Here is a 25,373-nt window from a genome sequence, read left to right as displayed (position 1 = left end):
TCCTCGGTTGCAACACTCACTATCAAGTTCCAAACTGCACTGGAAGCAAAGTCAGCACAATAACTGTTTGTCGGGAGCTTCATGAAATGGGTTTCCATGGCGCACACAAGCCTTGGATCACCATGCGCAATGCCAAGCGTTGGCTTGAGTGGTGTAAAGCTCGCCGCCATTGGACTCTGGAGCAGTGGAAATGCGTTCTCTGGCTACCCGACGGACAAATCTGGGTTTGGTGGATGCCAGGAAAACACTACCTGCTCCAATGCATAGTGCCAACTGTAAAGGAGGAATAATGGTCTGCGGCTGTTTTCATGGTTCTGGCTAGGCCCCTTAGTTCCAGTGAAGGGAAATATTAATGCTACAGCATACAATGACATTCTAGACCATTTTGTGCTTCCAACTTTGTGGCAACAGTTTGGGGAAGGCCCATTCCTGTTTCAGCATGACAATGCCGCCGTGCACAAAGCGAGGTCTATACAGAAATGGTTTGTCCAGATCGGTGTGAAAGAACTTGACTGGCCTGCACAGAGCCCTGACCTCAACCCTATCGAACACTTTTGGGATGAATTGGAACACTGACTGCCAGGTCTTATCGCCCAACATCAGTGCCCGACCTCACGAATGCTCTTGTGCCTGAATGGAACCAAGTCCCCACAGCAATGTTCCAACATCTAGTGGAAAGCCTTCCCAAAAGAGTGGAGGCTGTTATAGCAGCAAAGGGGGGACCAACTCCATATTAATGCCCATGATTTTGGAATGAGATGTTCGACGAGCAGGTGTCCACATACTTTTGGTCATGTAGTGAATCTTGCTCTGTATTTTTAAGCCTGAAGCATTACTGATATGAAACCAGTTATTTTCATGTTTCTAAAACAGGCATGAACAAGCATAAACAATAAACACATAAATGCTAATTTGATTAATTACAATAACATCACATCAACAACACTCTCTACCACTGCATGGTTAAGAAAAACAATAACTCAAATTAAGAACGTAACCATGTTGTTGATTTTGCGAAATAATTTACTGTTTTCCTTGCATGCAGTCAATGCATAGAGAATCACCCTTCCATGTTATTTTTTCTCAGATGCACTCTGTCCCTTTCTCTCTTCCTATGCACAGAGGATACAATTCTTGTTTTCATCTTTCATCTTTGAAATGGTTCTAATTCTCTGTAAATTGATAGGGCCAAGGCTACATGCATCCTTCCTCTCTCGGAGTATCAAAGGACATCATGGATGGCAATTCCTACCTAGAGACTTCCTTCCCACTCTGCACTCACACACACCCACACACAGACACACACAAGCACACTTACACGCACACACAGTTAATTCTCCTACGGTTGTGAACAGCTGCCAGAGCCAGTGGGAGAGCCTCCAGGTGCTCTACTATGCCACTGATAGTGTGAGAGCATAACTGTATGCCAGACAGGAGGGAGTGAGTGAGAAAGAAAGAAAGAGAACAGAGATGCAGGGGGGTATAGAGAGGGAGGAAGGAGGGATAGAAAAAGAGGAGAGGCAACAGCTTGCAGTAGAGGGGAAGAGAAAGCTGAGGGTTTGTTTGAGAGGAAGAGAGCAGCTCAGTGTGAAACTGTAGGTTTTGGAGAGAGAGAAGGAAGGAACAACCAATAAAGGGATACACACCACAGGAGGTTGGTGGCACATTAATTGGGGAGGACGGGCTCGTGGTAATGACTGGAGTGGAATAGGTGGAATGGTCTCAAATATGTCAAACAAATGGTTTGATGCCATTGCATTAGCTCCGTTTCAGCCATTATTATGAGCCGTCCTCCCCTCAGCAGCCTCCACTGATACACACATATGAGAGAGTGAAAGATAACAAGCGAGAGAGAGGGAGGGGAAATAGAGAGAAAACGCTTGAGTCTGCAGAATTAGTATGTTTAGTAAGTCTCTTTTGGGCTGGGGGAATTGAAATAACAGGGTCTACCTCAAAGCTATGAGGGGGCAATTCCACGGTAACACATTTGGTTTGTATGGACTGGGCCAAATCTACACCAATCATAGATGTCTATTTTCAAGTTTGGACATCACAGTACAGCACAGTAGAGTATAGTTCAGTACATTATACTGTACTCTACTCTAGTGTGCACTACTGTACTGTACTAAACTCTACTGTACAGTAATGTACTGTATTGTACTGACCTATACTCTACTTTGCTTTACTGTACTGTACTTTACTGTGCTGTCGTCTATGACGTCTATGATTGGTTCAGATTTGGACTGAACAAATTTCAACTACTTTCAATGCCCATAGACGTCAGGTGTCGGTCTGAGCTCAGCAGGTGAGAGGGCTGGTTACAGTAAATGGAAAGAGAGGGGGCTCATGGGTAGGTGTCAGTAAGAGCTGGAAGAGGTGACATTAACTGGAGAGATAGAGAGACAGGGAGGGAGAGAAGGAGTGGTTGTCCAGACTGTTTTCATACTCTTTCTTTGACCACCCCGCAACAGAAAGAGAAAGAAAACAGTTATGAGCTGAACATAACAATATGCCAGAGGAAGGGAGCACAGGAGCAGGTGACCCAACTGTGGTTTGTGACTACTATGAATTCTTATTGTAGCCAATTCAGTTGAAGTCATTCTGTTATTTATTTTTTGGTCATTCTGTTACAGATTTGGTAACAGAATGACGCGTTTGAATCACTTAAATCGTATACCAAATTGTTATCAGTAAAACAAACACTATAACTAATTGCTAACTAAAAGTCTATCTTTACTTGTTACTTCTGTGAACTTTTATCTTCCCTCCTCATGAAGAAGAAAAATAAGAAAATATCTTAAAGATACAGTGGGGGAAAAAAGTATTTAGTCAGCCACCAATTGTGCAAGTTCTCCCACTTAAAAAAGATGAGAGAGGCTTGTAATTTTCATCATAGGTACACGTCAACTATGACAGACAAAATGAGAAAAAAATAAAAAATTCTGAATTTATTTGCAAATTATGGTGGAAAATAAGTATTTGGTCAATAACAAAAGTTTCTCAATACTTTGTTATATACCCTTTGTTTGCAATGACACAGGTCAAACGTTTTCTGTAAGTCTTCACAAGGTTTTCACACACTGTTGCTGGTATTTTGGCCCATTCCTCCATGCTGATCTCCTCTAGAGCAGTGATGTTTGGGGGCTGTCGCTGGGCAACACAGACTTTCAACTCCCTCCAAAGATTTTCTATGGGGTTGAGATCTGGAGACTGGCTAGGCCACTACAGGACCTTGAAATGCTTCTTACGAAGCCACTCCTTCGTTGCCCGGTGGTGTGTTTGGGATCATTGTCATGCTGAAAGACCCAGCCACGTTTCATCTTCAATGCCCTTGCTGATGGAAGGAGGTTTTCACTCAGAATCTCACGATACATGGCCCCATTCATTCTTTCCTTTACACAGATCAGTCGTCCTGGTCCCTTTGCAGAAAAACAGCCCCAAAGCATGATGTTTCCACCCCCATGCTTCACAGTAGGTATGGTGTTCTTTGGATGCAACTCAGCATTCTTTGTCCTCCAAACACGACGAGTTGAGTTTTTACCAAAAAGTTATATTTTGGTTTCATCTGACCATATGACATTCTCCCAATCCTCTTCTGGATCATCCAAATGCACTCTAGCAAACTTCAGACGGGCCTGGACATGTACTGGCTTAAGCAGGGGGACACGTCTGGCACTGCAGGATTTGAGTCCCTGGCGGCGTAGTGTGTTACTGATGGTAGGCTTTGTTACTTTGGTCCCAGCTCTCTGCAGGTCATTCACTAGGTCCCCCCGTGTGGTTCTGGGATTTTTGCTCACCGTTCTTGTGATCATTTTGACCCCACGGGGTGAGATCTTGCGTGGAGCCCCAGATCGAGGGAGATTATCAGTGGTCTTGTATGTCTTCCATTTCCTAATAATTGCTCCCACAGTTGATTTCTTCAAACCAAGCTGCTTACCTATTGCAGATTCAGTCTTCCCAGCCTGGTGCAGGTCTACAATTTTGTTTCTGGTGTCCTTTGACAGCTCTTTGGTCTTGGCCATAGTGGAGTTTGGAGTGTGACTGTTTGAGGTTGTGGACAGGTGTCTTTTATACTGATAACAAGTTCAAACAGGTGCCATTAATACAGGTAACGAGTGGAGGACAGAGGAGCCTCTTAAAGAAGAAGTTACAGGTCTGTGAGAGCCAGAAATCTTGCTTGTTTGTAGGTGACCAAATACTTATTTTCCACCATAATTTGCAAATACATTCATAAAAAATCCTACAATGTAATTTTCTGGAATTTTTTTTTCAATTTGTCTGTCATAGTTGACGTGTACCTATGATGGAAATTACAGACCTCTCTCATCTTTTTAAGTGGGAGAACTTGCACAATTGGTGGCTGACTAAATACTTTTTTCCCCACTGTATATGTTTTTTTTGTAACAGAATGACAATTATTTCTTAAATTTACAGAAGGCAAATAACCTCTGCAAAACTAAATATAAATGTTGATATTATTTGGTAGGGTCTTTACTTCAACATTATTGTGTTTTGGTGTATTTCTAATACCTTTTAAGACTTTTTATTGTCAAGAATGCTGAGTGTGGATGTGGTGCGAGAATATGATCCAAAAATATAACTCCAAACAGGTAACTGGCCAACCCAACCGGGAGGCATGAACAATTACGCACACACACAACAGTGCGTAAAATAGTAGAAACGCGCACGCAGTGCGGACTCTCAAAAAACAAACAACATGAGAGGAAAACACACCAACAGCTAACAGCTGACATAACAATCACACATAACACCTGACCCAACACACGATAACTAAATAGGAAACAAAATCAAACACTAACAAGGGACAGGTGTACAAACAGACAAAACCAAACAAACATGAAACATCGAACGGTGGTAGCTAGTACTCCGGGGACAACGACCGCCGAAGCCTGCCCGAACAAGGAGGAGGAGCAGCCTCGGCCGAAACCGTGACAGTACCCCCCCCCCCCCCCCCCCCCCCCCCCGACGCGTGGCTCCAGCCGTGCGCCGACCCCAGCCTCGGGGACGACCAGGAAGACGCGGAGCAGGGCGCGTAGGATGACCCCGATGGAACTCGGTCAGAAGAGACAGGTCTAATATGTCCCTCCTCGGCACCCAGCACCGCTCCTCCGGGCCGTACCCCTCCCACTCCATGAGATATTGGAGACCCCCCATCCGGCGTCTCGAATCAAGGATGGACCTAACGGTGTACGCCGGAGCCCCCTCGATGTCCAACGGGGGCGGAGGAGTCTCTTCTATCTCATAGTCCTGGAGTGGACCAGCTACCACCGGCCTGAGGAGAGACACATGGAGCGAGGGGTTAATATTATTGTAATCAATGGGCAGTTCTAACCTGTAACACACCTCGTTCAACCTCCTCAGGACTTTGAATGGCCCCACAAACCGCCGACCCAGCTTCCGGCAGGGCAGGCGGAGGGGCAGGTTTCTGGTCGAGAGCCAGACTCGATCTCCAGGTGCGTACACAGGCCCCTCACTGCGGTGGAGATCGGCGCTCGTCTTATGTCGACGGATGGCCCGCTGCAGAAGAACGTGGGCAGCGTTCCACGTCTCCTCCGAGCGCCGCACCCACTCATCCACCGCAGGGGCCTCGATCTGGCTCTCATGCCAAGGTGCCAGAACCGGCTGGTACCCTAACACACACTGGAAAGGGGTTAGTTTGGTGGAGGAGTGGCGGAGAGAGTTTTGTGCCATTTCGGCCCAGGGAACATATCTCGCCCAATCCTCCAGCCGGCCCTGGCAATATGACCTCAGAAACCTACCCACATCCTGGTTGACACGTTCAACCTGCCCATTACTCTCCGGGTGGTAACCCGAGGTAAGGCTCACCGAAACCCCCAACCGTTCCATAAAGGCTCTCCACACTCTGGAGGTGAACTGGGGGCCTCGATCAGACACTATATCCTCGGGTACCCCGTAATGCTGGAAGACATGGGTAAACAGAGCCTCAGCGGTCTGTAGGGCAGTAGGGAGACCCGGCATGGGAAGGAGACGACAGGCCTTCGAGAACCGATCCACAACGACCAGGATGGTAGTATTCCCCTGTGAGGGGGGAAGGTCTGTAACAAAGTCCACCGAGAGCTGGGACCAGGGTCGTTGCGGAACGGGCAGGGGTTGTAGCTTACCCCTGGGCAAATGTCTGGGCGCCTTACACTGGGCACACACCGAACAGGAGGAGACATAAACCCTCACATCCCTGGCTAACGTTGGCCACCAGTACTTAGTGCTAAGGCAGTGAACTGTCCGGCCGATACCTGGATGTCCAGAGGAGGGGGACGTATGAGCCCAATAAATGAGGCGATCGCGTACCTCGAGCGGAACGTACGTCCGACCCACTGGACACTGTGGAGGACTTGGGTCGGTGCATAACGCCCGCTCGATCTCTGCATCGACCTCACATACCACCGGTGCCACCAGACAAGACTTTGGTAGTATGGGAGTGGGCTCAACGGACCTCTCCTCCGTGTCATACCGCCGAGACAGGGCATCTGCCTTCCCGTTCTGGGACCCAGGAATGTAAGTGATTTTAAATACAAACCGGGCTAGAAACATAGTCCAGCGAGCCTGGCGAGGATTCAGTCTCCTACCTGCCCGGATGTATTCCAGGTTACGGTGGTCGGTCAAAATGAGGAAAGGGTGTTGAGCCCCCTCAAGCCAATCCCTCCACACCTTTAGGGCTTGTACCACGGCTAACAGCTCCCTGTCCCCTACGTCATAATTCCGCTCCGCCGGACTGAGCTTCTTAGAATAAAAAGCACAGGGGCGGAGTTTAGGTGGTGTGCCAGACCGTTGTGAGAGAACGGCCCCGATACCGGCCTCAGACACGTCTACCTCTACCTGGAATGGTAAAGCGGGATCCGGATGCGCCAGCACCGGCGCCGAGGTAAACAGGTCCTTCAGTCTCCCAAAAGCCCTGTCCGCCTCAGCTGACCACCGCAAGCGCACCGGACCCCCCTTCAACAGGGACGTTATGGGAGCTGCCACCTGTCCAAAACCCCGGATAAACCTCCGGTAGTAATTTGCAAAACCCAAGAACTGTTGCACCTCTTTCACAGTGGTTGGGGTTTGCCAATTACGCACAGCTGACACCCGGTCAACCTCCATCTTCACCCCTGACGCAGACAACTGATAACCCAAAAAGGAGACCGACTCCTGAAAGAACAGACATTTCTCTGCCTTGACATATAGGTCATGCTCCAACAGCCTCCTCAATACTCGGCGCACCAGGGCTACATGCTCAGCTCGGGTAGAACTGTACACCAGAATATCGTCTATGTACACGACTACTCCCTGCCCCTGCATGTCCCGGAAAATCTCATCTACAAAGGATTGGAAGACTGAGGGAGCATTCATTAACCCATATGGCATGACGAGATACTCGTATTGACCGGAGGTCGTGCTAAATGCTGTCTTCCATTCATCGCCCTCTCTAATGCGCACCAAGTTATATGCGCTCCTGAGATCCAATTTTGTGAAGAACTGAGCACCGTGTAATGACTCCGTCATAGTCGTAATCAGAGGAAGTGGATAACTGTACTTCACCGTAATCTGATTGAGACCGCGGTAATCAATACACGGGCGCAAACCTCCATCTTTTTTCTTCACAAAAAAGAAGCTTGAGGAAGCGGGTGAAGTGGAGGCCCGTATGTATCCCTGTCTCAGAGACTCGGCGATGTAAGTTTCCATCGCCTTCCTCTCCTCTTGAGACAAGGGATACACATGGCTCCGCGGGAGTGCTGCTCCTAACTGGAGATCTATCGCACAATCCCCCTGTCTATGAGGCGGCAGCTGCGCCGCCCTTTTCTTACTAAACACCAGTGTCAAATCCTCATACTCGGGGGGAATATGCAGTGCGGGCATTTGATTTGGACTCTCCACCGAGGTCGCCCCTATGGAAACACCCAGACATAGCCCCTCACACTGAACAGACCACCCTTTAAGAGCTTTCTCTCGCCACGAAATAGTAGGATCATGGGTAATCAACCAGGGAAGTCCCAGCACCACCGCATACGCAGGAGAGTCAATCAGATAGAGCTGAATCGTCTCCTCATGACCCCCCTGCGTCTCCATCCTAAGGGGCGCTGTGACCTCCCTAATTAACCCAGATCCTAACGGACGGCTATCTAGGGCATGTACAGGGAAAGGCTTATCAACGGGAAGGAGAGGAATCCCTAACTCTACACAGAACTGGCGATCTACAAAATTCCCAGCTGCGCCTGAATCTACTAGAGCCTTATGCTGGGAACGAGGTGCAACCTGTGGAAAACAAACAGGCAAGGTTATGTGAACGACAGAAAGATCTGGGTAAGTAGGGCGCCTACTCACCTGGGAGGACTCCCCAATGCGTGGCCTGCCTTCACCTCCACCGGGGGACCTTCCCCAACACCTAGCCGCGGTGTGCCCTCCACGGCCACAGTTGGTGCGGGGAACGGCCCCCCTCGGGTTCCTACTCCTCCGTTCTCTAGCGCCAGCACCTCCGAGCTCCATAGGGCTCGGCTCGGAGGTGCCGGAGGGTGGAATGGGCAACCCCCACCCGGGACGTCCACGGGTGGCGAGCAGGGTGTCCAGCCGAATGGCCATGTCGACCAGTTGGTCAAACAACAACGTGGTATCCCTGCACGCCAACTCTCTCTGGACGTCCTCCCGGAGGCTGCAGCGGAAGTGGTCTATGAGGGCTCGCTCATTCCACCCTGCATCTGCCGCTAGAGTCCGGAACTCCAAAGCAAAATCCTGTGCGCTCCTCATCCCCTGTCGGAGGTAGAACAGACGCTCCCCCGCCGCCTTCCCTTCTGGTGGATGGTCAAACACGGCACGGAAGCGGCGGGAGAACTCCGCATAGGTAATAGTAGCGGCGTCTATTCTCCTCCATTCGGCGTTGGCCCACTCCAACGCCTTGCCGGTGAGACAGGAGATGAGGGCGGAGACGCTCTCGTGTCCCGAGGGCGCCGGGTGTACGGTGGCAAGGTAGAGCTCCACTTGCAGCAGGAACCCTTGACACCCGGCAGCGGAGCCGTCGTACGCCCTCGGGAGAGAGAGCCGAATCCCGCTGGGTTCCGGAAGGGGAACAGGAGGACTGACCGATGGGGATGGTCCGGTAGGTGGGGGCGTGGGTACCCCGCTGCTTTCCCATCGGTGGAGAGTGTTCATCACCCGATGCAGGGCGTGACCGATCTGGTTGATCCTGTCCTCCTGCCCATGAAGACGGTCCTCCATGATGTCCGTTGGCGCGGTTGCTCCTGCTGATTCCATGGTAGGATGTGTGATTCTGTCAAGAATGCTGAGTGTGGATGTGGTGCGAGAAATCAAGCGCAGGAACAAGGGCGTTCGTCAACAGACTTTAGTGATCCAAAAATATAACTCCAAACAGGTAACTGGCCAACCCAACCGGGAGGCATGAACAATTACGCACAAACACAACAGTGCGTAAAATAGTAGAAACGCGCACGCAGTGCGGACTCTCAAAAAACAAACAACATGAGAGGAAAACCCACCAACAGCTAACAGCTGACATAACAATCACACATAACACCTGACCCAACACACGATAACTAAATAGGAAACAAAATCAAACACTAACAAGGGACAGGTGTACAAACAGACAAAACCAAACAAACATGAAACATCGAACGGTGGTAGCTAGTACTCCGGGGACGACGACTGCCAAAGCCTGCCCGAACAAGGAGGAGGAGCAGCCTCGGCCGAAACCGTGACATTTATGCTAAACGTTTTCTAAGACTGCTTTTCCATCTGTTGACCAGAAATCAAGGTCTTTGCTTATTCCATATTTTTGGGATGAAAAATTGTTGAAAAAATTAGCTTAGCTAGGCTTAGCTTTAATTTGATGTGCTCCGATGAACACGTTAGTGCTCATGAGGCTTTTTACATGGAAATGCCCAAGACCATCCTACTGTTGTGTGGAATCCCAAATCTAAGAATCTTACATGGCTCCCTGCATAGTGCTGTCATTGAGATGACTTTGCTTTGCTTTAGGGTTTTATCTGTTAGGCTATACAGTGCATTCGGAAAGTATTCAGACCCCTTGACCTTTTTCACATTCTGTTAAGTTACAGCCTTATTCTAAAATGGATTCAATTAATTATTTTCCTCATCAATCTACACACAGTACACCATAATGACAAAGCGAAAACAGGTTTTTAGACATTAGACAACAGAAATACCTTATTTACATAAGTATTCAGACCCTTTGCTATGAGACTCAAAATTGTGCTAAGGTGCATCCTGTTTCCATCCATCATCCTTGAGATGTTTCTACAACTTGATTGGAGTCCACCTGTGGTAAATACAATTGATTTGACATGATTTGTAAAGGCACACACCTGTCTATATAAGGTCCCACAGTTGACAGTGCATGTCAGAGCAAAAACCAATCCATGAGGTCGAAGGAATTGTCCGTAGAGATCCGAGACAGGATTGTGTCAAGGCACAGATCTGGGGAACCGTACCAAAACATTTCTGCAGCATTGAAGGTCCCCAAGAACACAGTGGCAGCACCAAGACTCTTCCTAGAGCTGGCCGCCCGGCCATATTGAGCAATCGGGGGAGAAGGGCCTTGGTCAGGAAGGTGAACAAGAACCCGATGGTCACTCTGACAGAGCTCCAGAGTTCCTCTGTGGAGATGGGAGAATCTTCCAGAAGGACAGCCATCTCTGCAGCACTCCACCAATCAGGCCTTTATGGTAGAGTGGCCAGACGGAAGCCACTCCTCAGTAAAAGGCACATGACAGCCCACTTGGAGTTTGCCAGAAGGCACCTAATGACTCTCAGACCATGAGAAAGAAGATTATCTGGTCTGATGAAACCAAGGTTGAACTCTTTGGCCTGAATGCCAAGCGTCACGTCTAGAGAAAACCCGGCACCATCCCTACGGTGAAGCATGGTGGTGGCAGCATCATGCTGTCAGGAAGACTGGGAGACTAGTCAGGATCGAGGGAAAGATTAACGGAAAAAAGTACAGAGAGATCCTTGATGAAAACCTGCTCCAGAGCGCTCATGACCGCAGACTGTGATAAAGGTTCACCTTCCAGCAGGACAACGACCCTAAGCACACAGCCAAGACAATGCAGGAGTGGCTTTGGGGCAAGTCTCTGAATGTCCTTGAGTGGCCCAGCCAGAGCCCGGACCTGAACGTGATTGAACATCTCTGGAGAGACCTGAAAATAACTGTGCAGCGACGCTCCCCATCCAAACTGACAGGGCTTGAGAGGATCTATAGAGAAGAATGGGAGAAACTCCCAAAATACAGGTGTGCGAAGCTTGTAGCGTCATACCCAAGAAGACTGTAATTGCTGCCAAAAGTGCTTCAACAAAGTACTGAGTAAAGGGTCTAAATACTTATGTAAATGTGATATTTCCATTTTTTATATTTAATACATTTGCAAAAACATCTTAAAACCTGTTTTTGCTTTGTCATTATGGGGCATTGTGTGTGGATTGATGTGGAAAAAACAATATAATACATTTTTGAATAAGGCTGTAACGTAACAAAATGTGGAAAAAGTCAAGGGGTCTGAATACTTTCCGAATGCACTGTAGATACAGAAGACCGTGGGCAGCAAAGGCTGGTTTGTCAAAATTAGACTTCACTGTCTGCTGACTCTCTTTCAATGCCCTTCCCAAGCCATAAGCCCATATGAAAGTGATCACTAACCAAATTAGTTGTAGTTCATTGTTTAAAAAACATAATTTTAATAACTTCGCTATGATCCTTAATGTTCATTTTCTCTCTTTCTGTCAACCACCATCCTTCACCTATTTATTTTTGTTTGTGTTTAGCTTTTTTTAAGAGATGCTGTTGTCAGTAGACTGCCACAAATGTACTGTTGCTATCTTGGGTATGCCACACTTGAATTTGGATGTTCCGATAAACCACTTTTATAAAACAAAGGGTGCATGCCTGCACACTGTTCATGATTCAAAAGACGGCAATGGTTAGTCAATGTTCGGGTCACTTTCTGTTCTGTGTAATGCACCCTTTGGACCATTTCCAGTGTGTAGGCACCCTTTAATTATGTGTGTGCAGTTTTCAGCTAGTTTTATACTGTAGCTTTGCCGCTATGTACAATGATCATTGCCTTCCATAAGTGTTGTTGGGTGCATCTCAGCAATATAAATCGGAGTATTGGTTTCCACATGTTGACTCCTTTCAGATAAGTGTGCAAATGAAGGAGATGAGACGAGGAAAGGCTGTCATCTCTATACTATTGAGATGCACCCATGGTCTGTGATTGTCCGTGGTGTTGGTCCTTCAGTTGGTCTTGTGCAGGTGCACAAGACGGAAGTACATGCACGCGACGCATGCATCTAACCTTGTTCTTCTGTGGGGTTTTACGGCGGACTACATCCTATTATGTGTATTGCGCCACCTACTTGATGGGGTGAAAACTGGAAAGCTTTAACACCAAAAAAGTTCAATTATTTTGATTGCCTCCACATAGGACCACCCTAACCTAAGCCACCTCAACCTTCTTCACCCTTACAGGGCACTCCAAAACTCTGGGTCATGTTCCCCACCACAATTGCAACATGGCCGTTCTTCACAATAATATGAATTTAATGTCCCCTGTAGCTCAGGTGGTAGAGCATGGCGCTTGCAACGCCAGGGTTGTGGGTTCATTTCCCACGGAGGGCCAGTATGAAAATGTAAGCACTCACTAACTGTAAGTCGCTCTGGATAAGAGTGTCTGCTAAATGACCAAACATTTTTTAACCAGGGCCAAGTTTCCCAAAAGCATCTTAAGGCGAAGTTCATCGTTATAACTTTCGTAGGAGCATCATTAAATCTCCAAGCTGTTTCCCAAAACATCGTTATTAACGTTGCACTTGAATCTAATGCCTGCCTCAGACCACAGCTACTGTAAGTGCGTCCTTACATGTTTCTTTGCCCTCACGCGTCACTTTACACACAAAATATCTCTGCTAAACATAGAATCACATGGTTTAGCCGTCTCTCTGTGGCCGCCGATAACTTCAGAACAAAGTTGACTACAAACACAAAGTGGCCAATGTCTTTGTAATTGATACAAACAAGCGACCTATAAAAAGAAACCGAGATGACTGCATTAAAATATAAACAGTAGGCTGTAGGCCTATTTCAATCATATTGAAATACATTTCATGTTCAATCAATTGAGTTCTATTTTGCTACTTGTAGGCTACTGTCTCTAATTTGTCTCAATATATTTCATGATATGTAGCTTAACATGTGTGCAATAATGTTCCAAATCGGTGATTTAGTGCATTTATATTGGGTAAGCATTAGAATAAGACGCCTTAATATTTGCAGCCGTAGGTGGTAATATCTCTCTAGGAGCTGATCCATCGTCAGTATTGTGAAGTAATTATAATGTTAAGGAAAGATTTGAATGGAGAAAGCTGATCCGAGAGCAGCGCTCCTTTTCTTTTGATCCTATTAGTATCGACACATGCGCCAACGATGCACTTAGCGATCGTTCTCTCTGCATGGTGTTTTGGGAAACGCATGTTACATCTTGGGCTGTTGTAAAAATTATGCATCGTTAAACCACTCGTATGCCTAAATTCCATCGCTATTGGGAAACCAGGCCCAGGTCTGTCTTGTCAACGAGCACAATTTACTCCAACACTGGTCACTAGATAATCCAAAGAATCCAGGTAAACAACGCCCCCATCAGGCAGAAAATGTTATATTGAGAACTGTCTGGGACTTGTTGTTTCCCTGGCTGCTGATAATTAAGTCATGGATGAAATTCACTGCAATACACTTGTCTGAAATATATTAGCATAACTACACAGAACTACTGCGGACCATTGTAAAATGAGAGGCCAATCTGGCTTTCTCATAGTAAAATGTATCCCAGTAAACAAGCAACATGCCTCTGCCAACTGGGGTGTGGTTTACCGAGCGTTCTTTGCAATGTGCGTTTGGTGGCCATCTATTCTGGCCGTGAGTTATCTCATGACACCAGCACTCTAAAAAGTCTGGTAGTTTCCGGTGGATATTTTGAAGGACCAACCGGTAGATTAAGATAAAATGTAATTTTATGAAACATTTTGCTATGTTTCAGACTGTATATCAAGTATTGGTATAAAAGTCTGATTTATAAGGTAACCTCTCTCTGTACCATTTCTTTATCTTTCTGTCTTTCTCTATATCCCCTCCCTATCCCTCTCTTACCCTTCATCCCCCCACTCTCTTAGTTTATCCCTCTCTTCCATTCCTGTTTCTCTGTCTCTGTCCCTTTCCCTCTCTCATCGACCTCTGTCCCTCTCTCTCTCCTTCTCACAAATGAGGCTGCTGCCTGGCCGCGAGCAGCGGAGCGTCGAGGGCAGACTCGTGGGAGCTCAGTCAGTCAGTCTGTGCTGAACCTCCCTCCCGAAAGAAAAAAGTATTTCAAAGAACATTTTCATTAGTTTATGTAACAGTAGGCTATATATACAAAATAAAAAACACTAAAACAACAGAATTCAGGTTTAAAATCCATTAAATAAACACCATCAAATAGATCATTCATTATTAATTTATTAAGGGCAGGTCTTAAGGAATTAATTTATGAATTTAAGAAAATGCATTTCAACAGAACAGAATGGCATATTTTGAGTTTAAATATATTACTGTGCTTTGGGTGCGGGGAGCGCATGTAATAGCAGTAATTCTGCCCCAAAAGTTATATTTTGAAATAGAGCTCATTTGTAAGAGTTGTTTGGCAAGCATAGGTGATTTGGAAACCTCAGAATCTGCTCTTTCTGATACTATATAGACATCAAGATGTCTTACCTGCTTGTGACTCTGTAAGATAATGAGCAAAAGTCACTTTTTGGCACTCCATTTCACTTCCCTGCCTCTGTTGTCAGTTCCAAGCTGCGCTGTTCATCAGATTATTCATATACAATTTAACAATTGATAATATTCTCACCCATTAGACTATAGACAATTTAATCTTATCTTTTATCTTCTATTATTATATGTGTGAAATTAGTTTCGATATATAGTTTAGGTGTAGTTTCGATGGGCCATCATTAGCTGCAGACGCCTGACAGGCAGGGGGGAAAAATGAGTTTGTGATATTAAGATTCTAACAATGATAGTGTGTTAGACTTATTTAGCAAAAGTCAAGGATGGGAGGGACATAACTTTAAAAATGACAGAGTAATTACAAAAGTTAATGTGTTTTGAGTCAATATGACACTCACTGCTCTCCTAGTGTTAAATGGTTACATTTGTGGCCGCCTAGCCTGGTCCCTGATCCTAGCATCTCCTGGTCCCTGAGCCTAGCCTACTATCTCCTGGTCCCTGAGCCTACTATCTCCTGGTCCCTGAGGCTAGCCTAGCCTACTATCTCAAGGTCCCTGAGCCTAGCCTACTATCTCCTGGTCCCTGAGCCTAGTCTAGCCTACTATCTCAAGGTCCCTGAGCCTAGCCTACTATCTCCTGGTCCCTGAGCCTAGCCTACTATCTCCTGGTCCCTGAGCCTAGTCTAGCCTACTATCTCCTGGTCCCTGAGCCTAGTCTAGCCTACTATCTCCTGGTCCCTGAGCCTAGTCTACTATCTCCTGATCCCTGAGCCTACTATCTCCTGGTCCCTGAGCCTATCCTAGTCTACTATCTCCTGATCCCTGAGCCTAGCCTACTATCTCCTGGTCGCTGAGCCTAGCCTAGTCTACTATCTCCTGATCCCTGAGCCTAGCCTACTATCTCCTGGTCCCTGAGCCTAGCCTAGCCTACTATCTCCTGGTCCCTGAGCCTAGCCTAGTCTACTATCTCCTGATCCCTGAGCCTACTATCTCCTGGTCGCTGAGCCTAGCCTAGCCTAGACTACTATCTCCTGGTCGCTGAGCCAGTGAGAGGTTGCCAAGCCTATTGTGATTATTATTGTTATATCAGGGCATTATGTTCAAGTCTCATAGTCTATTAATTATAGGCCTATGGTTTACTATGTGTAGGTCTATGTGAGTTGCATGTTAAATGCAAGAGTCATGGATTTACGTAGGCCTACAAGACTATTTGGTCTGTAATTCGAAATCACATGTTAGATGGTTTGTTGTGTGCAATCTATTACAGTAGGGTATACGGTAGGTTATGCTTTTATGATGATTTAATGATGATTTGAGTGCACAAATCTGGGCCCTTTTTGCTTAGAAATCGATCTGTGGACACCATAGATCGAAATGGCTTGCATTGAGCAATAGCTCTGGTTCCCACGGACAGAGTAGTATATTTTCTGAGTCTCTGTGACATAGGATGTGAAATCTGAAACCTCTTGAAGCTGGAATGTCCCTCCTACCAGAGCATATGAGCGGAGTGGAGCGGTGAGAATGTCATCTCCTCGCTCACGGAGCTGTTCACCCCTCCGCTCCCCCCGCTCAAAGCCACATCAGGCCAGTCCGCTCATTATTGCTCAGCGCTCAACGCAGTTTGCATTGCGCTCCACTCAAATCGCCCCCCCCCCCCCCCCCCGCTCGCTCCAAAAAAGGAAAACAATCTGCATGTATTTCACTTTTAGCTTAAACCACAGCCTTACCTTATCTCCCCGAGTTTGTTGCATACAGACTCATTTCGGATTATCCATTCTGTCTTGAAACTGGGATATAACACTGATGCTAAAATGAGATGTTTATCAGTATAGTATATTCCATAGCGAATTGACACGTTGTTTGCCAATGTTTCTGCAAAAGCAGCGATGCCCATTGGAAATGCAGTGTCATCGGTGAACAGGGATTTGATTTCTGTGACAGCAGGGAGGATCATCCCCAGGTTCCCCAGCTCCTTCTGCATTTTGTCTGTGAGGTCTGCCAGTGGTGTCAGCACACTGACAAGGTGCGTCAGCTGCCGTACTTGATTCAGGGTGATGTTAGCAACATTAGACTTGAGTTTTGTTTTGCCATAACAGGTCTTTTTGGAACAACTGGATGAACGACTGAATCATCCGCAGCTGGCTGCTCCATCGAGTGGCGCAGGCATTTGTGGGGCGGACACCTAATTGGTCGGTTTCCTCTGTGTTCAGGGTGCTCTTGCGTACACTTTTCACCAGGTGCCGACTTTCACTAACAGCCTATTCATGTTGTCGTGCTCGTTAACGGCGTCTTTGATCGCCAGCTGAAGCATGTGAATGGGGCATCTCAGATGTAAATTTGACACAGTAAAGTACTGATTTATCATAGTTTCTACATTAGTGGTTATCACTTCCACATGGACTTGCGAGGGCGCAGGTGGTCCCTCATCCTCCTCTTCATGTTCTGCGCTGCTGCTGGCATCCGCGGTCACTTCACCCTCCGCCTCCTCTTCAGTGGAGGCTTCACCCTCCGCCTCCCGAATCACACGTCGTTGCACGTTCAAAACCCAACAAAACCGTGTGCCCCCGGAACGTCCCATCAATGAAACTGGCCACGATGCCAAGGAAGCTGTGCCCTCTTCTACTGGTCCAAATGTCTGCTGACAGAACGAGCTCATCACCATTTTGCAGTAGGTCTTGCAGTTTGGCTTCAAATCAAATCAAATCAAATTTTATTGGTCACATGCGCCGAATAGAACAGGTGCAGACATTACAGTGAAATGCTTACTTACAGCCCTTAACCAACAGTGCATTTATTTTAAACAAAAAAAGTAAGAATAAAACAACAACAAAAAAAGTGTTGAGAAAAAAAGAGCAGAAGTAAAATAAAGTGACAGTAGGGAGGCTATATATACAGGGGTGTACCGGTGCAGAGTCAATGTGCGGGGGCACCGGCTAGTTGAGGTAGTTGAAGTAATATGTACATGTGGGTAGAGTTAAAGTGACTATGCATAAATACTTAACAGAGTAGCAGCAGCGTAAAAAGGATGGGGTGGGGGGGCAGTGCAAATAGTCCGGGTAGCCATGATTAGCTGTTCAGGAGTCTTATGGCTTGGGGGTAGAAGCTGTTGAGAAGTCTTTTGGACCTAGACTTGGCACTCCGGTACCGCTTGCCGTGCGGTAGCAGAGAGAACAGTCTATGACTAGGGTGGCTGGAGTCTTTGACAATTTTGAGGGCCTTCCTCTGACACCGCCTGGTATAGAGGTCCTGGATGGCTTCCATCTCTTCCAGGGCATGTGGCATGAGCGTGTCCCGTACGGTGTTGTAGCATGGGGGGGGTGTAGCCCGGTTGAGCTGCGCTGGCGAAGTGTTGCATCCCTTCGCGTTCTCCTTTACTCAGCGGTTCAGAGTCCATGTAAATCATTTTTAAAAATGCTACATCCAGCTCTATTTTTCTCTCCCTTGTTATGGTTGGGCCTTTGTGTGCAGTGAAGAAACTTTTGAATTCCTCAACCCTTTTCTCTTGTGCTGCTGCTCCTCTCGCTCTATAAAATACAAATTCATGGACGACACAAATTAAATTAAACAGATGGATTCTGGGTCAGGCTTGAGCATGCTTCAGACTCGTGGTGTGACCGAGCGAAATTGGAGCGGGACATAGGGCGACGCTCCGTCCTTTTAAAAATGCCGCTCTGCGCTGCGCTCTGTCCAAAATCCGCCCGCTCCCGCTCCACGCTCGCTCCCGCTCCACTCCGCTCACATGCTCTGCCTCCTACCATTTCATTCGCTCGTCTGACTGTCCATCAACTCCTGGCTGAACCCTACATCACAGACACTGACAAAGCACATGCCTGCAATCCATACATCATAGTGCAGCAGGAGAGAGTGATGTCATCACTGTAGCATGTTCAGAGATGGATTTATAGCCATTCATCTAAAATAATTAATAGATTTTAAACAGAAAAACACTCATTCATATGAGATGAAAGGCGAGTTCCTAACGAGTTCAGGAAGCCAAGCTAAATCTCTGTGAGAGATTCACAGCGATGGGGGCAGGCATTTTTATCAAGACATACCTTTAGAAAATATGCACATTTTCTCTAACACTAAACATACAAATATGTATTTTACAGTTATAATGAAGGTGAAATCTTAGTGTTAGTAGTTTTATAATTCGATTATACTATATTTAGAAAGAATATAAGTCATTTCAAGCCCTATTCATACAATTTTGTTGAATAGGAAATACATAATATAGAATATTTTGTATTTTAATATTTGTATCATATAAACCGGAGATGTGGGTTTCCTTTTTGGAGATCTACTTCCGATTTTTCTGCCATCTTTCTTGCGCATCTTGACTTCGCATTACTCCTCGCGGTCATTATTTTTCTTCTTGTCCTCCATCCTGCTCAAATTCTCAGTTTTCGGCTCGTTTAGCAGCATTTTGCTGAAGTCCGCCCTGAGTAGATCTAGCTTGCTTCGTAGTATACCACTCAGGTGCTTATGAGAAGGACCCCACATAGTGATGAGGCGCCCTCACACTTGCCTGTTTTATGGTCCCAGATTCAGCGAATTCAGAACACAGCCTTTCCTCTCAAGGTTAAAGCATTTGGCTGCTGAAGTACAGCAGTGTTTATGTACCTTTAACATACTTACCATTTGCCCTCACCAAGAAGAGGTAGTAGTTGAGTCTCCCTTGGTAAATGGGCAGATGTATAATCATTTAAAATGATTATACATACTTGTATCTTTCTATCGTGTCCTGTGCAAAATTGAATTGGCTTGGAGCTACTCTGCATGATCTGTTTATTGAGAAACAACATTTGTGTAAAAATATCAAATAAACAAATAGGAGAGGCCCACTTGTACAGGACAAAGCACTTACTCCCAAAGTAACTCACCACTGTAAGTACATAGTCATATAAAGTCAATATGGAGAGAGAGAGAGAGAGAGAGAGAGAGAGAGAGAGAGAGAGAGAGAGAGAGAGAGAGAGAGAGAGAGAGAGAGAGAGAGAGAGAGAGAGAGAGAGAGAGAGAGAGAGAGAGAGAGAGAGAGAGACCTTTATAGTAAAAAATGTGAGACTCAATGGGGTGTGATGAGTGTACAATCACACATGACCTCAGGCTTCTATGCTGTGTAGAGCAGGAACTGAATGTACTGAACATACATCTAGTTTCACCACACATTATTAACCACCATCATTAGTGTGATGATAGATCAAATGAAGATAGATCAAAATGATTGATGTGAACAAAATGAACCAGTTGTCATTGCATGAGATTGAATAGACCAGGGATCTCCAAGTCCGGTCCTGGAGAGCTACTGGGGGTGCAGGCTTTCGTTCAAGCCCAGCACTACCACACCTGATTTACCTTAGCATGGTCCAGATTGAAGATCATGATTAGGTTATTCTTTAAAACAGGGGTGTTATTGCTAGGCTGAAGCAAAAGCCTGCACACCCTGGATGGGATTTGGAGACTCCTGGAATAGACCTTGATTTGATAGGCATGATACGGTGATAATGTGTATTGTGTTCTCTAAGCTTTTGTCATGCAGTTGTGTTGGGACAATATGTTATCACAACACAAGACAAAAGGCTGCTGTATGACAGGTGTAATGTTTCCTTAATGTTTCTTTGCATGTTCTATACACAAGGGGTCGCTGCAGGAGAGATGGGAAAACAATATGCCGTCAGGAAGGATTGTGAAATGTAATGGACACAGGAATGCCTACAACACTTTGAATGCTTTTCCATAGGGGTATATCTTTTCAGGGGTAAATCCCTTAGATAAGACACACATTTTCACAATCATACTATCCATATCTATTGAAGTAGTTATTTATTATGATACATGTTGTACTCATGCTTCTCATTACCTAAAGGACAATATCCTTAAGAAGCATGACTCAGAAAGCAATTAGATTATCCAGTAAAGTTGCATTTGTCTGATACATCTGTAATGTCTTTAAGAATGTACTAAGACACACAAAACATCTCTCGCAGTCCCTGCTCCAAGACACATCTCCCAACAGCATACAAGAAAATCCCCTCCAAAATCCCCAAAGTGCCCTTCAACTTAATTATCTTCATCTGCCTGTTGTTTCTTTCTGAAGTTTTATCCTGATAACAGATGGTGCATCTTAAACAACAACACATTCAGAATACAATTGACTACCTTATCTTTCATAGACTTGTCTGTAAGACTGAAGCTCTTGGTGGAGGAAGCCTCTGTGGTAGTGAAGTTATAAAGGATGATTAGTCCATGAATTAGCAATGTGTTTTAAGGGTGCAGTTAACAGGATTTACAGATGGTCTAGTAGCTCGATGTGTTGGGATAGATAGGGGATATAGGGGAGTGATGTCTTTGTTGGAAAGATATCCCAGGCTACTTTAGCCCTCTGAAGGATCAAGAAAACAAAAAAGCCCACACATGACGTTGGCTGAGTCAGCAAAGCTGGGTGGTATTCATTAAGTACCGAATGGAAGAAAACCGACTGAAAGAGGGAGGGACTACCTGAAGTTGTCCAATAAGAAACACTGTTTTTAGTTTTACTGTTATTTAACAATTATTTTGCAATGTTCCACAGACAGGGACTTTTTGACCCTTTGTGATTTAAAGGCACAAATATATAACTTTTATTTCCAGTGCTACTCCTGGGTGGTCACTTTTCGGGTGCATAAATGCTCACTCTCTTCACTCTTTCTCCACTCAGCTCTCTTCACGGAGGTCCCTCATGACATCACAACGCATAGTGGTCAGGATGTGGAGATGGCCTGTTCATTCCGGGGGGCGGGGCCCTCCTACTCCCTGGAGATCCAGTGGTGGTACATGAAGAACCACAGAGACTGGCCAGAGAAACCCGCCTGGACCTCCAATCAGGTGAGCTGCTGAGAGGAACGTTAGGTTGGAGGGCGGGACTTGCCTTTTAAGTGGAGAATGTTATTGGCCGTTGGGTGTTTGAGTGACACCTGTGAGTCAATGATCCGAGTTACTGTTCTGTGATTCTGTTTGACATAGAGTAGCAGTGGTTGTGTTAACTTGATGAGCACAATTAATCAATGTAGATCCACCCACTAAATATTAGTAACTGTCAACCCTGGTTTGTCTATTGAAAGGTTACAAATGGAGTCCCGAATCCTTCCTTGAGATACGTGTGTCGGCATGTGTATAACATCCTCCCAACCTGCATTAACCTGACCATGCATTATTCACTTGCATTATGTTATTGTTTCTTAAAAGAGTAGCCCTTTATCTGATTATAATTATAAGTATTAGAATATTTTATTAATTATTAGCTAAGATATTTATTATCTTTTAAATGTATTCTAAATGTACATCAGTCGGGTTTTAGACCAGATCATAGCACTACCAGATCATAGCACTACCCTCTTTGATGTCACATAGGTTGATACATTGCTATGTTTTAATTCATAAAGCCCTTTTACAAAAAGTCCCACTGTACCTAACATCATTACTAAATTTTAGCCATACGAGTTACCACATCCGGTCTCAGGGATGGCTAATTCTGGAAATTCCTTTAGTCTCTACTGAGTTAGGTAAAATCAGCTCTTAGTTTTCTTGCACCTTATTTGTGGAACAGTTTTCAAAATGTTCTTAAATTTGATGTTTTAGTGCCTCTAGGGCAATTCAGAAAGCTGATTGAGGACCTTATTACTGATGAATGTGTTAGTTTTTTATGACCATGTTTTTCTTTCTGCTTGCATTTTGTATTTATATTTTGATATGTGTATTTTCTGTCATTTATGTAATTCATGGTCATCTGTAAAATAAAAATTGGTCTCAGTATGACTCCCTAATCAAATAAAGGTTAAATTAAATAAATTAAATAAATAAATGCAAAAAACATTAATTAAGCCCACATGGACTTTGTTAACACACTATTACCATACAAAGAGATAATGTATATTACTGTGGACAGAACTGAATCGACTGAATCCACATTAGCCTACAATACAGCAGGCAGAGGAAATACATTAGCCACAGCCCTTGGCACTGGAAATAATAGATAATTGCTGATTAGCATTTTACTAGCGCTGTGGGAGGAGGTTGACTTCTCTAACCCCCTGCTGTGGCGCTAGACACTATAATTGGCATTAAGGAAGGAATAGATTTTCCAAATCTCTGTTCGATGCATAATGCATACCTATGCCCATAAGAACATTAACAACTTCATAGTTAAGAACACTATAATAATATTGAATAAAATAAAACTTATTCTACAAGAACCAATATCACTTCCTATAAACACAACCTTATGGAACAATCCTTGACTAGCTTTTCAGAATTCACTGATAAATTGGTCCAAATGGAAAACTAAAGGCATATAAACCTTAAATGACTTGGTAACAGGAAATACATTTATTTCCATGACAGAATAAAACTAATATTTGGACTGACCAATGTAGATAGTTTCAAATACATGCAATTTAAAAGTTACATATCACAAAATGTCGATTTGAAATCCTTTGGACATCAGAGCAACCTTGAGGGAATCTTATTTGAGTCAGAAAATGATGTTCATATGATAGGGAAGATATACTGTACAAAACATTGCAGAGAGCATATCCAACTGACAATCTCTCAGAAAAAATAAAATAAACAATTGGAACCAAGACATAAAAATAACTGATGTTGGCACAAGATGGAGGGAAAGTTGGGAGAATAACTAACAAAATTACAGTTAACTAAAATGTGCGCTTAATCCAGTATTAGCTAATGTATAGAATGTATTATACAAGAGACAAAATTATGCAGCACAACAGCAGAGTCATGTCTTAAGTGTAAAACTAATAATGACTCAATAATCCATGCTTACTGGGAATGCTATGAAGTCCAAAAGTTATGGGTGGAGCTAGAAAGATGGCTGTCAGAACGTAAACTTATTTTAATCTGTCTGTCTGCATATTTCAAGTTACCCAATGGGCTGGACGATTCTCTTCTCAACACTGATCTTGAAAAAATTTATACTAAAAATGTGGAAATCAATACGCCATCATTAACCCAATGGAAAAATCTAATGATTTATTATTGAAATATTGAAATAGCATGGGCGACTGAGAAAAACGAATTGGTACAATTTAAGGCCAAGTGCCAAACAATAATGTAGGCACTAGGGATGGGGTTGTGAGCATGCGGGTCTGGGCAGATGATATGTAGCCATTGTTTGTGTGCGTCTGTAAGTTCACATCAATATACACATCAATATTCACATCAATACACTAAAAGCAAAACACAATCATTGAAAAACAAGTCAAGTCATTTTGATTCTATCTAAATTGATACTGTATGTCACTTGCTAATGTTATTTCAGCCATATGCCTGACTTATTTTAATCAATTCCTTATAGGTGGTGCCAATGGAGATGTCTAAGGATGCCACCAAAATAAGTGTGAGGAGACACATGTACAGTATACAGTACTGCACTGTAAACTAAATTGACTCTTAACTAAACATGATTAACTCATTACTAACTTAATTACCTGTGTTGAAACCCAGGAATATGATTCATATGCATATGACTTACAAATACATTATCTCCTGCCACAGGTGGTGAAAGTGGCCGGGAGCAACATCTCCCACAAGCTCCGCCTCTCCAGCGTCAAGCGGTCAGACGAGGGCATGTACGAGTGCCGCGTCATCGACTTCAGCGGCAGCGTGGCACAGCACCACCACATCCGGGCCTACCTCCAGGTGGAAGCCGAGAGAAGGCTGGGCCACGGGTCAGCAGACTCCCAGCCCAAGGAGCCCCGACAGAAGGGACAGGGGAGCCAGGTGCACCCCCACCAAACAGAGGGCCGGGAACTGAAGAGGCGATCGGCCGATGACAGCACCACGGACTGCACTGAGAGCTGTGTGCTCTAGAGTCTGGTTCAGATAGGAAGAACAGGAGTGCATGTTCCCAGTTATCTTAAGAAGGATGATTATTTATACACCTGGAGAGGCCTGGACAAAAACTGCGTAATTTATATGTTCATTTATGAATCGATTTGTTTAGTTGTTTGTTTATCTGAGAGTTGTTTATGCTTGTTTGAATTCGGATTGTCACAGACCACCAGAGGGCATGATCGTGTTGTCTTGGTTCTTAATGTAATGATATTTCTCATCACCTTCGTTAAATGCTTTGTCCATGATTTCTGACTCTGGGGTTGTGATGGTTGAAGATGAGGGTGTCGTTGGGTGGAAAGGATGCAGGGAAGGCCTGTATCTCAATAGTCTGAAGTAGCTTCTTTCCTTTGTATCCTTTCCTTAATAAACACTGATCTGAAATGAATGGAAAGGACACAGCAATATGTACTGAACAAAAATATAAACGCAACATGCAACAATGTCAAAGATTTTATTGAGTTACAGTTCCAAGAAGGAAATCAGTCATTTGAAATAAATTAATTATGCCTTAATCTATGGATTTCACATGACTGGTCAGGGGCACAGCCATGGGTGGGCCTAGGAGGGCATAGGCCCACCCACTTGGGAGCCAGGTCCACCCACTGGTGATTCAGGCCCAGCCAATTAGAATTCGTTTTTCCCCACAAAAGGGCTTTATTACAGACAGAAATACT

At 44.9% G+C, this 25,373-nt stretch overlaps 1 protein-coding gene across 1 annotated transcript in view; it reads left to right on the top strand.

Annotated features, from left to right (window-relative positions):
• LOC311138941 (V-set and transmembrane domain-containing protein 2-like protein) overlaps nt 1-24,675 on the top strand; it is a gene marked incomplete at both ends in the record, with an annotated part of 55,920 nt that extends 31,245 nt beyond the window's left edge. The window contains 3 exons of the mRNA XM_084173753.1: nt 21,506-21,672; nt 24,161-24,202; nt 24,361-24,675. Of these exons, the coding sequence (XP_084029879.1) occupies nt 21,506-21,672; nt 24,161-24,202; nt 24,361-24,675 (524 nt within the window). The remainder of the gene's footprint in view (nt 1-21,505; nt 21,673-24,160; nt 24,203-24,360) is intronic.
• Between the last annotated feature and the right edge of the window lie 698 nt (nt 24,676-25,373).

The sequence above is a fragment of the Coregonus lavaretus genome (genome assembly GCF_964263955.1).
Source record: "Coregonus lavaretus genome assembly, chromosome: 12".
NCBI lineage: Eukaryota > Metazoa > Chordata > Actinopteri > Salmoniformes > Salmonidae > Coregonus > Coregonus lavaretus.
The sequence above is the reverse complement of the archived record's forward strand: the minus strand, read 5'-3'. Positions and strand labels throughout refer to the sequence as shown.